This window comes from Canis lupus, chromosome 24 (genome assembly GCF_048164855.1).
Source record: "Canis lupus baileyi chromosome 24, mCanLup2.hap1, whole genome shotgun sequence".
Classification (NCBI taxonomy): domain Eukaryota; kingdom Metazoa; phylum Chordata; class Mammalia; order Carnivora; family Canidae; genus Canis; species Canis lupus.
In genome coordinates this window covers 18,618,865-18,632,674 of record NC_132861.1, presented here as the reverse complement: position 1 = coordinate 18,632,674, position 13,810 = coordinate 18,618,865, and the positions used below count along the sequence as shown (strand labels likewise).

Genomic DNA, 13,810 nt, shown 5'->3' with positions numbered 1-13,810 from the left:
CCACCTTTACCTAGTTGTGATCTCAAAGTTAAGATGTTCAAAACTAAACTCTGTTCTACCTCAAAGTGTCTATTTTCTCACTAGCCATTTCTATTATGGAAACTCACATTTTCTCATACCAGAAGCCAGAAACTTCAAAGCATTGATTCCTCATATTGTTTTTCTTACTTGTTGCCCTTTTTGTTTTTCTTTAAAAAGGGTGTGGTTAAAATGGAAGACTTTCTATTCCATCCATTTTTCTTCCTTCCTTATGCCTTAACTTGAACATGAATAATTTGCCCATGTGAGTGATCTATAGGAGCAGCACAATAAAGACCATATATATTATTGTTTCACATTAACTTTATTTCTTAAAATTTTTTTTAATCCATTCATGAGTCAGAGAGAGAGAGAGAGGGGCAAAGACATAGGCAGAGAGAAGCAGGCTCCCTGTGGGAGCCCGATGCAGAACTCAATCCCAGGACCTGAGCCAAAGGTAGGCGCTCAACCACTGAACCAGCATGTGCCCCACATTATTTCTAGCCACAATCCAAAATTCTCCTTATACCTGTTCAATAAATTGTCCCTAACTAAAATCAAGAGCATCCTTTGTGTTGTTGGTGCAAATCCTGACAGCCTTGGACACATGAGTCTGACTCTAGCCAGGCAGCTTTACCTCCACAGTCAATTATGTTCTTGTTGCTTGTGCTCTTTGTTTACATTGACAACTAATGTTTGTTGAAATTTCTAAGAAGCAGATGTTACTTTGTAACTTATTTCAACTCCACATGAATTTTCCTGAGCTGATTCCTATGATGTTTAGATTTCATTATTTAAATGGGGGATGTGGGGATGCCTGGTGGCTCAGTGGTTGAGCATCTGCCTTTGGCTTAGGTCATGATCCCGGGGTCCTGGGATCAAGTCCTCCATTAGGATCCCCGCAAGGAGCCTGCTTCTCCCTTTGTCTATGTCTCTGCCTCTGTGTCTCTAATGAATAAATGAATCTTTAAAAAGGGAGGCCATTCTTACAACCTCTACTCCTACTGTTTAAAAAGCACTACTGACAAAATTTCATATTGGTTACTAAAATAATATAAAAGTATAATATCAAGGCCCATGGAGAAAAGAGACTCAATGGTGTACAAACGTGAGGAGGAAGCAGTGAAAGTCTTCCCTCTCGTGTCAGCCCATCCCACTTGCCCTCTTCATCCCCAGGGTTAAGTAATAAGAACAATTTGCTGTATACCCTTTAGATCTTTTCCTATGCATATAAAATTTACATACAAACACATGTGCGTGTGTGTGTATAACATACTTTTATTCTTGAGAGAGCACAAGCTGTGGAGAAAAGCAGAGGGAGAGGAAGAGGGAGAGGAGAATCTCAAGCAGACTCCTGGCTGAGTGTGAAGTCTGACACAGGGCTTGATCCCATGACCCTGAGACCATGATCTGAGTCAAAAATCAAGAGTTCGACGCTTAACTGACGGAGCCACCCATATTTTTCAAAAGTAATCATACTATACACTTTGTTCTGTAATTTGCTTTTCCCAATTTTCCCCCGACTTATTGTTTGGAATTACAGATTCACAGAAAGTTGAAAAAAAAAAAAAAAAAAAAAAGGACTAAGGGGCCCAGTGTATCTTTTACCATTTCCCCCCATGGTAGGATCTTACCTGACTACAGTACAGTAGCTAATCAGGGGAGTGACACTGGGACCACCTAGAGCTCACTCAAATTTCACAGGTTTACATGCATTCACTTGTCAGTCTAGTTTCCTTTGCAACTTTGTCAAGTGTGGAATTGTGTAACCACCACAATCAAGGTACAGAACTGAGCCATCACCATGGGGCTTTCTAATACTCTCCCTATATAACTCCATTCTCCACTTCCCAACCCCTGACAGCCACTCATCTATTCTTCACATCTATAAGTTTATTTCAAGAGTGTTATATAAATGGAATTATGTTGACTTGTTTTGCTCTGCATAATTCCTTCAAATCCACTGGAGTTGTTGCCATGTTGCCATTGATAGTCTGAACTTACTTTTTTCACTTAGCAATGTATCATGGACCTCCCCTGTCTATGTAGATACTTCTTTTTGCTTAACAAAATGCACAGTATTGAAGAGAATGGAATGGATATATCCATTAAGTATTTAATCCCTTTTAATTATGGATAAATAGTTGTTTCTAATTTTTCCAGTCACAAATAATGCTGTCATGGTTATCTGCATACAGACACACTCACAAGGCTGCCTATTTCTCAGGCACAGTTCCCACCAAGCGGGAGCCTGCTTCAATGCCTGGCCCTGGCCCTGGGACCGGCAAAATAAACTTTCAGTCACACTACCCACTAATGACCCCACAGCCACATTCTCAGAGAAGGTACTACTGAACTGTCTTCCCTGGTTACAAAGATAATACCCTTCCAGATCTGTCATTGTTTTTTTTTTTTCTTTTTTTCTTTCTCTGTCATTGTTTTTAATGTATGGAATTACATTGTTCACTCAGAAGCTCTTGAATGCCTACTATGTGATTGACACTTTGTCTAGGCACTGGGGGTATCATGGTAAATAAGATATAGTGCTCAAATTTTTCTCACAAAAACCTTTTCTTCACTTTCTCATATGGCTTTAACATATATACATTGAAATATTTGTGAGGGGTGCCTGGGTGGCTCAATCAGTTAAGTGTCTGACTCTCGACTCTCGATTTTGGCTCAGGTCAGGGTCTCAGAGTTGGGGGATCGAGCCCCCTGTTGGGCTCCAAGCTCTGTGAGGAGCCTGCTTGGGCTTATCTCTCTCCCCCTCACCTGCTCTCTCTCCCTAAATCTTTAAAAAATAAAGATTCATGTAGTATATAACATATAAAACAAAACATGGAAGATACCCTCACCATGGCCCTGCTTACTCCTCCCCCTTTCCCAACCACTTTGGTGATTTCTTCCAGTCTCCTTCAATAATTTTATATATGTTTTTCTCCTCAAATTTAAAGGTAATATGTGCTCATCCTATAAAGCTGAGAAAAAAAAAAAAGCTGAGAAATAATTAAATAACAAAACAAATTCACTTATTTTTTAAAAGATTTTTTATTATTTTTTTAAAGATATCTATCTATCTATCTATCTATCTATCTATCTATCTATCTATCTATCTATCTATGAGAGACACGGGGGGCGGGTGGGCAGAGACCCAGGCAGAGGGAGAAGCAGGCTCCATGGAGGGAGCCCGATGTGGGACTCAATCCTGGGTTCCCAGGATCATGCCCTGGACCGAAGGCAGCACTAAACCGCTGAGCCACCCGGGATGCCCTAAAAGATTTATTTTAGAAAGATATGGAAAGCAGGTGAGCAAGAGGGAGGGGCAAAGAGAGAGAGAATGTTTCAGTAGACTCCTTGCTGAGCACTGAGCCTGATGCAGGGCTCCATCCCACCATGAGATAGTGACCTGAGCTGAAACTGATAGTCAGATGCTCAACTGGCTGAACCACCCAGAGGTCCCCAAATTCACTTATAACCACAATGTCAGAGCACAGTATCCAGGCATATACACTTTTTACAGACTGAGGATCATACACATGGTTTTATACTTCACTTTTTTGTTTGTCATGAATAATGTCCTGTCTTTCTTATAAAGTCTTTCTTGTGAATGTAACCAAAGAAGTATACAAAAGTATTAACAACCCTCTGTCATATGAAATTAGAGCATATCCTCTTCTATTGTATATGTCACATATACAGCAAAGTCTGAAAGCAGTAGTATTTTTTTTTTTAATTTTTTTTTTTTTTTTTTTATTTATGATAGAGAGAGAGAGAGAGAGAGAGGCAGAGACACAGGCAGAGGGAGAAGCAGGCTCCATGCACCGGGAGCCCGACGTGGGATTCGATCCTGAGTCTCCAGGATCGCGCCCTGGGCCAAAGGCAGGCGCCAAACCGCTGCGCCACCCAGGGATCCCAGCAGTAGTATTTTTATCAGTTATGAGTGAACATCACCAACTCAGTTAATAAAGAGAGGTAGTCCAGTCTTTGGTAGGTGAAAAAGATATTTCATCTTAGAAGCAGGAAAGAGCATCAGGCCTTTGTAAATGTTTCAGTTAGAAGAGTCCTTTCTCTTTTAAAAATCAGTGTAAAATAAGACATTAAGCAATAAAGCAAAGAATATATAATTTTTTAAAAGATTTTATTTATTTGGGATCCTTGGGTGGCGCAGCGGTTTAGCGCCTGTCTTTGGCCCAGGGCACGATCCTGAAGACCCGGGATCGAATCCCACGTCGGGCTCCCGGTGCATGGAGCCCGCTTCTCCCTCTGCCTGTGTCTCTGCTTCTCTCTCTCTCTCTCTCTCTATCATGAATAAATAAATAAAATCTTTAAAAAAAAAAGATTTTATTTATTTGACAGAGAGAGAAAAAGCTCATGAACAGGGAGGAGTGGCAGAGGCAGAGGGAGAAGCAGACTCCCAGCTGAGGGCGAAGCCCAAAGAGGGGCTCCATCCCAGGGCCCGGAGATCATGATCTGAGCCGAAGGGAGACGCTTCACCAATTGAGCCACTCAGGCGCCCCTCCATTTGTTCAACAATGTATTTATAAAGTATAGCCATATAAAATGCTGATTGATATGGATCAACCTGCAGCTATAGCCTACATACAAACACATTTCTAGAACCTTAACTGTATACTTCCTTTTATCTCACAAACCAATGAACAAGCACCAAATGTGTACTTCTCAAAGGTGGTTTGACAATTCCACCTATAAAATATTTCTCCAATTTTACATAAAATTAAACAGGAAGGTATTTATGTTATTTCACTAGCTCTATATCATGGGTCATCACCCTAAGACATCTAAAAACCTAGGGTGTTTCAAAACAAGAAAATTTCATTCACTACAAAAGTTAAAGAAAACACACATATAGACCTTTTGGCTTTTGGCTCTGAGGAGGCCAAGGTGCCAAGTCTCTTCAGTCGTCCTGAATTTGGGTTCATCTGGCACCAGCCGCCTCCACTATGCCACCTAGGTTAGAGCCCAGTGAGATGGAACTCGCATAGCGGAGGTGCATTTGTGGGGAAGCTGGTGCCATGTCTGCCCTGCATCCTAAGATGGGCCCCCCAGTCGGTCTCCAGAAAGGGTTAGTAATGACATCATCAAGGCAACTGGTGACTGGAAGGGTCTGAAGATGACTGTGAAATGAACCATTCAGAAGGGACAGGCCCAGACTGAAGTGGTCCCTTCTGCTTCTGCCCTGATTATCAAAGTCCTCAAAGAACCACCAAGAGACAGAAAGTAGCAGAAAAGCATTAAGCACAGTGGAAATGTCACTTCTGAAGAGACTGTCAACAGTGCTGACAGATGTGGCACCATTCTTTAGCCAGAGAGCACTCTGGAACCATTAAGGAGATCCTTGGCGCCTGATCCATCTGTGGGCTGCAATGTTGACGGCCACCACCCTCACCACATCATAGCTGATGTCAATGGTGGAGCAGTGTGATGCCAAGCTAGTTAAGAACTGCAAAAAAAAAAAAAAAAAAAAAAAATCATTTCAATAAAGGATCGCTTAACAACCCCAAGCAAAACAAAACCCCCAAAAGCCCAAAAACCCCACACATATAGAACCAAGTATAATTTGTAGTATTTTCTAAAAATGAACAGATGGCATAGGATCTTTCCTTTCAGACATTCTTTTGTGACTTTTCCAGTAGAGTTCATAAATGCGATGCAGCTCAAAGAGATGGATTAAAACATCAGTTCTGGAGGACAGTCCTTTTTTTTTCTTTAATATAAATTCCATCACAGTGTATTTGGTTTTGAATTTAACAACCAAAAAAGAAGTATAAAAAACACATTATTTTACTATAAGTGTCTAGAAAGACAGGTGTTAAAATACGGATCTACAATGTTCACTCTGTGTATTTATCAATCATGTCATATGAAATTAGAGCACACCTTTTTCTCGTATATTCACCACATATACAGCATTACAGGAAATATGCATGATTCCCTTCTCACTGTCCTCCATTTACTTAGTCAAAAGTATAAGTTATTTTTCAAAGTGGTTCAATGTTTCTATTAGACAGTCTAAGAATAGTGAAATATCAACCCTTTAAAAAAAAAAAAGAAATATCAACCCTCTATCTACAGTTAAGTACAATGAGCACATCTGAACATCTAGAAAAGCTACATACTTTAACTAAGGACTGAAGTTTAATCACTATACACACTATATCTGGGAGTGCTGATAGGTCACATACTGAAAATGGCTCTAACACAGACATCCTATGGAAGCCCTTCCCCGCTTCTGTCTTCCAACTCTGGACACAGATAAGGACCTGAATCTAAAACCAGACGTAGAGATTGCATTTCCAAAGGTCATTTCCAGATGATGTGCCTCTTGAGTGAATTTAAACAAAAAGATCACAAGTTATTTCTCTAACTGTACTTTTAGCAGATGTGGACAGCTTCTCTGCATCTACAAAGGCTACATGTCATAAACATGTAAACATGTAAACATGGGCTTCAAGTTTTATTTTAAAAGGCTGAGAGCAAGGCTTACAGCAGCTCGTGCACACGCTGTGCACGGGGTGATAGTTGGGAAATCTTCCAAACAGATGGTCGTCACTTCCGGGCGGCCACAAGGCACATCATAAGCTGGCATTTCATTGTCTGTACCGAGAATGCCCAGAGGCCCGCTGATGTCTTGGGCTCTGGCTCTGCCTGCCTGGGCCCTGGCCGGTTCAGGACGGGAGCGTTCCTTCCCATCTCAGTGCAGAGGTCCTGGTGAGCATATTCCCCCAGCAGCCAGAAGGCGAGGGGCAGCTGCCACTCCACCCAAGTCAGCCCTGGAGGGCAGGGAGGCCTGTGGCTCTGCACTCCCTCTGGTCCCAGCACTCACCCATCCTCAGGAGCAGGTGCTAAACGAATAGGCTGAGTTTGAGCACAGAGGCACAGTACTCAAAGGCACTCTGGAAGCTCTAGGTGGGATCGGACTATATATATAGAGCTCTGCAAGTTGATCATTTCATTTAATGTCTTCGAGATCTTCCCCATGGAGATACTTGTTTTTATGTATATGGCTATACAAGACCTTCCGTAAATGGCTTCATTGCAGTCTCTGGAAAAGAGTAACATAATTTAGCTGCCTCCCTATAAATGAACATGTACTGCTTTTCCTTATGTCCTTACTGCTTTCTCAAGCAATCAGCCTTATGGGTGTATCTCTAAGAGTACAGTGGCCAGTACCAAGATTATGCACAGTGAAACTTAGACACAGATTGCCAAATTACTTTTTTAGTGAAATTATGCCATTTTATATTCCCACCAAAATGCTACTTTGCCCATAACCTCAGCAACACTGGCTATTGCGTATCTGAGGCAAAAATAACCTCACTGGTGTTTCTTTAAGGAAGCCAAGCATCTTTCTAGATGCTATTATTGATCCTTATTTCTTTTGTGAATTTGTTCTAGTTCCATTTTTTTCCTATCAGTGCTAGTCTTCCTCTTAGGTTCCCATGTACTCATATCTGTTTTCCTTCATCACTACCAGTGTTGTGTCCACTTAGAAATACCTATCCTAGCCCATTATAAAATGTTACCCATGTTTTTTCTGCAGTATTTGTTTTCATTTTCTAATGTCTAATCAAGTTCATGGACCAAGTGGATTTGTTCTAAGATGTGAAGGATAGAGCAACTTCATTTTTCCCCAGATGGCTAGCATGTTGGTCCAGCATTATATATCAAACAACCTATTTCTCCCTCACTGATCTATAGAATGTCTAACCCATTTTACTTTTTTAAAAGTAACATCCACATATAATATAAAAATAAAATAGTATGAAAGGGCAGAGAGTGAGATGTAATCTATGGCTGATGCCTCATTTCCTCTGGAGGCAACCCGAGTAATAGTTCATTGTGTATCCTTTCAGATACTCTCGTGTCTGTCACCATAGATGGCGGTGGGACATGCTGTTTGCAGTCTTTTGTCGTTTCAAACAGCTCTGCAACTAATATCCTTAGGTACTGTTCATAATGCAGAAGTAAACCCATAAAATTCCCCAAAGTAGAACTGATAGGTCAGAGAATACAGGCATTTGAAGACTTGATACTGCCAAACTGCTCTCCAATGATGCTGCACTGTAAATTTATATTCTCAACGAAATGTGTGAATGATTTTTTAACAAATATTTTTCAAATTTGAGATAATTTTATAGGCTGTCATGCTCACTTTTCTTTGAGAACTTGGGACAGCACAGATTAATGAACATGAAATTCCTTACAATTCTTTTTTGAACTTCAATATTCATTTTATGGATAGTTAGTACAAAAAAAAATCCTCAAAAATTTATAACCTAGTGAGTTGACCTGAAAGTACATATGACCAATATATGGCTAAATTAAATTAGTAATAGAACAATGTATGGTACTTTGGGCAACACAGAGAACTAACTTGGTTTGGAGGTCATGGGGAAGTGTGAAGAAAGCATGCTACTGGATTGAAAATCCTACATGAAAAGAATTAACTTACTGGAGAATGGACTGAGAGGTGACATTCTTGCTTGAAGAATAGGTGGTAAATTAAGGAGTGGAAACAGCACTTAAATCCTCTTTATCAGATGGAAGGCACTGGTATAGAGAGGTTAAAGAAAATGAAGTTAACTTCATAGGATGGTTAAAATATCCATAAAAACCTGTTACTCAGGAAAAACTAAATGTTAATTCTCATGTCTCTAGATTCTGGGGTGCATGAGCATAAAATAGGTAAAAGAGGCCAACATCACTCAACTTTTCCAGAATGGTTCTAAAAAGTTAGCTTATTAAGAAGTGAGAAAAGTAAAGCCAGTGTGATGTAGTAGTCTGTCCTCCTTCCTACCCCAAACACAGTACTTTAAATTACCCTCTATCCTCCAAAAAACAAACATAAAGGTTGCTTTATCTCTACTGGCCCCTACTGGTTCCTGTGAAGGTTCTGAAATTTTGCTAGTCTAAAAACTGGGAATCATAGCTCTCATAGCCTTCCTGTTTCATTGAGCAGCCTCAAATATATCAAAACTTTGTTGATTCAGAAGGCAATTAGAACACAAATGTTGAAAAGAATTCTGCACAAAATAAAACTCATTCAGCATTTTGAGAGCCATAGTCCAACAACTCTTACGGTGTTTCAAAGGTTCATACAACCTTAAAGTGACTTTTGAATTGAAAATCAACTTATGTTCAGTAAAAGCAAATTTAAAACCTTTGAATAAAGCAATCTATACCTCTGGCCTACGTAAATTAAAATACCGCTGCACTCAAATAGCACCTGTCTTAGATGTCATTATCCCAAATTATTAGCTAATTCTCTAAACACTATTTTACCAAATTTTCAGGATGACCAAAATAATAGTTATTATCTCATTTGGTAAATACCACTTTATAACAACACCACCACCATCACCAAAATGTTCTTTCAGGACTTTATTTTGTTTATTAATAAAGTAAATCATTATTATGACTTTTGAAAAAAAAGTTTAAAAATGTTCAGCCTTCATGTTAATGTAGGTTAGGCCATCCAAAAGACAAAGCAAAGACTTAACATGAAGTCATGGTCCAAGATTACACTTATGAGAAACAAATACAAGACTTACAGTACTTGATAAGTAAAGACAACCAAAGTAAACTGTATTTCAAATTCGTTTCTATAAAAACATATTAAAGATTACTTGAAAATAGTGTCCATCTTTTCTTTGAAATGGGTATAGCCTCATCTGCAATCATGTACAAATATAATAAACTTGACTAATAGCTTTCTTAATCTTTTAGTACAAATACAATTCCTTGCTTCTTTATGCAACCCAACAAAATATAAAATGATGTCATTAGAAAAATATGGACCTTTCTGAATCTATATTGCATTTTTAATTTAGATTGGAAAATACAGTTCAGATCATATGAAACACACATGGATTTCAGGCTTACATATTATATCTTACAAATTATTAGATATGATCTTTATTTTGGCTGAAATGCAAAAATATGATTAATTTCTTAGTAACAGATTATTTTAAAAATAGTTTCCATTGATAGCAGTGCTAGTCCTAGAACAAAATGTAAGCAAAACATATTTGTAAGTCACTGTCTATTCAGTGCCCCAAATATACAGATCCTAACACTAAGCCCTTAATATACATTTGCTTTAAAGATTATTGAATGGACATCTCATGTGTCTGATAATCTTTAATTTGAACAATCCTGTAAACATAGTCAGAATCTTTCTAAAAGAAATAAAATTCAAGTAAACATTGCATATTTGATTTAACCTAACCTTACACAGTTAAATTCACTTATGACACATTGGATCAAAACCATTCAATATGTAAAAAGGTTTTAAAAAATCATCCACACGTAAAGATGGAACTAAACTCTGTAAACGTGTTCGTGTTTAATAACTATTGTACTGCAGCTGCTCTTTGGTTTGGCATAGTTACACTGGTCAGATGCCTCAGGTACTGAATATTCAAGTAAATCTGTACCCAGGTAAAACCGCGACTTTGTGGAATTTGTCTTTAATGGCAATGGCAAGACCTGAAATTCAACTTTATTTTCCTTACATATCACACCACAACTATTCAAAGTATTTGATGGACCAAAGATGTACTAGTACATTTTGAAGGCCTTCATTTGACCTTTTCTCTTGCAAAGAGGTGACAGAACTAGTCAATACCAGTTGAAATACCAAAGAGGCAGCCTTGTCCTGACTCCCATACTGCGTGTAGGCCCTTGCTGAACAACCATTAATATGTATGAAAAAAACAGCCAAATATTTAGCATTTGGGAAAATGTTGGCCATAAACTAAAGCAAAGGTAACTAAAGCAAGAAGCTTTAAGTGAAAATTTCTGGAAAGGTGTTTGCTATGCTATTAAAGATGATGTGAAATACAACCTAAAAGAGAAAGATATACCACCACAAAAGTGCCTGGATAGGTTAAAGGGGAAATTCTTGTTTCCTCAACTGTTAATCAGGTGCATGCAAATCCTTTGATCTAAATCTAGAAATACTCACAAAAAGTACCAGAACAATTCTGAAAGTAGTTAAGTAGGTTTAAACATTCACAATTTCCTTATAATACACAAAATGCCAAAATGAAGTGATGTTTTGTTATCGCTTAGCTCTCATACTTAGAAGTTTTCTAGAGTCAAGATTATTAGGACAACAAAGTTGAAATAAAGGTACAAGAATCATTATAATAGTATTCCAAACTGTATTTTCAAAGCTAACTCATTCCTTTGGTTCAAGGGAAAAAAACATTACATCCTTTTAAAATCTAATATTAGTATAGCCAACATAATTAGACAAATCCTCTAAGGTGAGTATCTGGAATAGTTGACTATAAAATTTATGCTACATTAGGAAATGACAGAGCTATCCCTAGCATATGTTTGGCACACAGAATATTTGTTTGATGAATGAAATGTAAGGTTACTTTTGCAAAATCAGGAATCAAAGAATGTGAGAGGTCATCCAGTCCAACTCATGCATAACACCCCTTTCTCCCCAATTCCATTTACAGACAGGGAAACTGTATCAGTTGATATTTACAGATGCGGGTTAAGATTTCTCTCCACCCAATACAGGAAGCAATCAATTATTTTGATCTCTGTGTGTATATTTGACTAGACAGGGTAAGTAAGGAATAACATTTCTACCTTGTTTCTCCTTTACAGGATACAGTATTTTCCCTCAGAATTAATGCTACAATTTCTGTTGCTTAGATTGCATTTCAAGAGGAAAAGGGAGATGCAGGTCCACCAGGCAGACAGGGGCTGCTATTTAGGAAGTCGGATTTAAAATTCTGCAAGTAAAAGTGGAATCCACTGCTCAGAGACTGGATACTTCAGTTAGAATTTCTTTCCAGAAAGAAGAAATTACACTAGGCAGTTTTACTCTTGTTCAAATTGCCTTTTAAGTCACTGTTTAAGCTGTTAAAGGAATGCTGTAAAACATTTCAAAGTAATTGCCAGTAATCACCTAAACTGACATTTGAAAAACCAAGGATTTGGCATTCTAAATACCTTAGGACTAGAAATAATTTTTTTAAGGCTTTATTTATTTATTCATGAGAGACAGAGAGAGAGAGAGGCAGAGACAGAGGCAGAGGGAGAAGCAGGCTCCATGCAGGGAGCCTGATGTAGGACTCAATCCTGGTACTCCAGGATCACGCCCTGAGCTGAAAGCAGACGCCCAACCGCTGAGGCACCCAGGCACCCCTAGAAATAATTTTTAACAGCTTACAATACCTGCCTATATTCCTCTTTTCTTCTAGCCACTGCCACTATTCTTACTGTGTCCAATATTTCTATTTTGTCTCCCTGCCCATAAAAATACCCATGAAAGTTCAACAAAAAAGTAATTTAAAAGTAGAGGGAACCAAAAATATTTCCTATACTGCCAAGTTTCCTTTAAGCCTTGGGCACAACACTACATCACATGGTTGTATTAATGCTTAGAACTAAGCCATCAATGAATTATACAAATGTTCTCCATGCTTTAAATAATTATATTTAGATATCTGAATCTTTCTGAGTGTTATTTTATAGTTAACAATAAAAAACTTTATTATAAATGTTGAAAAGTATAAAACAGTAATTATAAGTTAGCAAACACCCAATTAAAAAAAAGTTATTTCCTTTTCCTTATACAGTACAAGCAAAAGTAGATGAATATTATTATTCACCTTCAGCCACCTTACCGCCCTACATGTACTTCACATAAGATAACTTTTCAGCTTGTTTCTGGAGTGAAAATTTATATGGATACTAAGAAACAACTCTAATGTCAAAAAAATACATATGCCATGTTAACATGTGACTTGATAGCTCATACTGTAGCATCTCATAACAGCAAAAGTGTTATTTCCAAAGTAAAATGAAGTCACTTTTGTAGCAGTAAGTTGATGTAGCACAAATGGGTATATTTAGGATTAAGGCATCTTCCTGCTCTGGAGTAGTGCTCCTGTGGATCTGGCGATCTGCACAAAGGCTTCCTTCTTTAAAAAATATATCTTCTGTCATATTTCAATTATTTCATTCCACTGATCATTTTCTTCCAAATAAAACTGAAAATATCAGTCCATAATACGTTTTTATACACCTACAAAACCAGAAACAATTGAGTTATTGGTTAAAACTTGATTTTATATTTCGAAGAACAAGATTTATTAAATGGTTTTGTGGGCAAAGGTATAAAGCTGCTAAAATAAGATAGGAAATAAATATTTTAATAGTACTAATATTGTAATAACAAAGATTTTTATAAACAGTAAATAAGTGACATTGCTGACTTTCTTCCTCTGAAGCAATCAAGAGAGCATTTGAAAAGATGTAGATTCTTACAGTTCTCCTTTAACTGTTAACTTGGATGTAATCTAAGGAGACATCTTGCCTACTCCTTCCTAAGACTGCGACAGGATATGGGGAATTACCCACAGCAACATTATTTATAGGTTGTTGAGGGCTTTCAACAAGCATAGCATTACACATTATTCCACCCACGTTAAGAATCCTAGAAGTGGGGCTATCCCACAACCACAGTTCTGGTTGACATGATCACATGATACAATCACCAATCATCTTCGGAGTCCAGCCTCACACCACCCCGACTGAGAGCCTCTGTTCTGATCCTGTCTAGGACTTAGGCTCTGGCTTCCGACACAGGCTTTGGGTTCTTTACACGGAACTGAATGCTAATGAAAAATGCTGAGCAAGGAAGCAGACGTTCCCCTAATTGAGATGCCAGAGAACTGAAAAAAATGAATTCCTGACACAGAGAAACTGAGATAATAAAGGGATGTTGTCTTGAATTGCTAAG

At 38.1% G+C, this 13,810-nt stretch overlaps 1 protein-coding gene across 15 annotated transcripts in view; it reads right to left on the bottom strand.

Annotated features, from left to right (window-relative positions):
* Positions 1-324: 324 nt before the first annotated feature.
* The window catches only part of ZDHHC20 (zDHHC palmitoyltransferase 20), an 83,209-nt gene continuing 69,723 nt past the window's right edge, over positions 325-13,810 (bottom strand). For 11 of the 15 annotated variants that reach the window (XR_012016325.1, XR_012016324.1, XR_012016328.1 and 8 more), the window contains 3 exons: positions 12,678-13,093; positions 8,492-8,589; positions 5,727-7,081 (listed from right to left, as the gene is read on the bottom strand). Coding sequence is in view for 1 of the 15 variants with exons in the window: in XM_072795791.1 (XP_072651892.1) it covers positions 13,086-13,093 (8 nt within the window). In the remaining 14 variants the exon portion in view is untranslated. Of the gene's footprint in view, positions 5,480-5,726; positions 7,082-8,491; positions 8,590-9,405; positions 13,094-13,810 lie in introns of those variants that run through there. The other 4 variants (XM_072795790.1, XM_072795791.1, XR_012016321.1 and 1 more) reach the window with 3 other exon arrangements.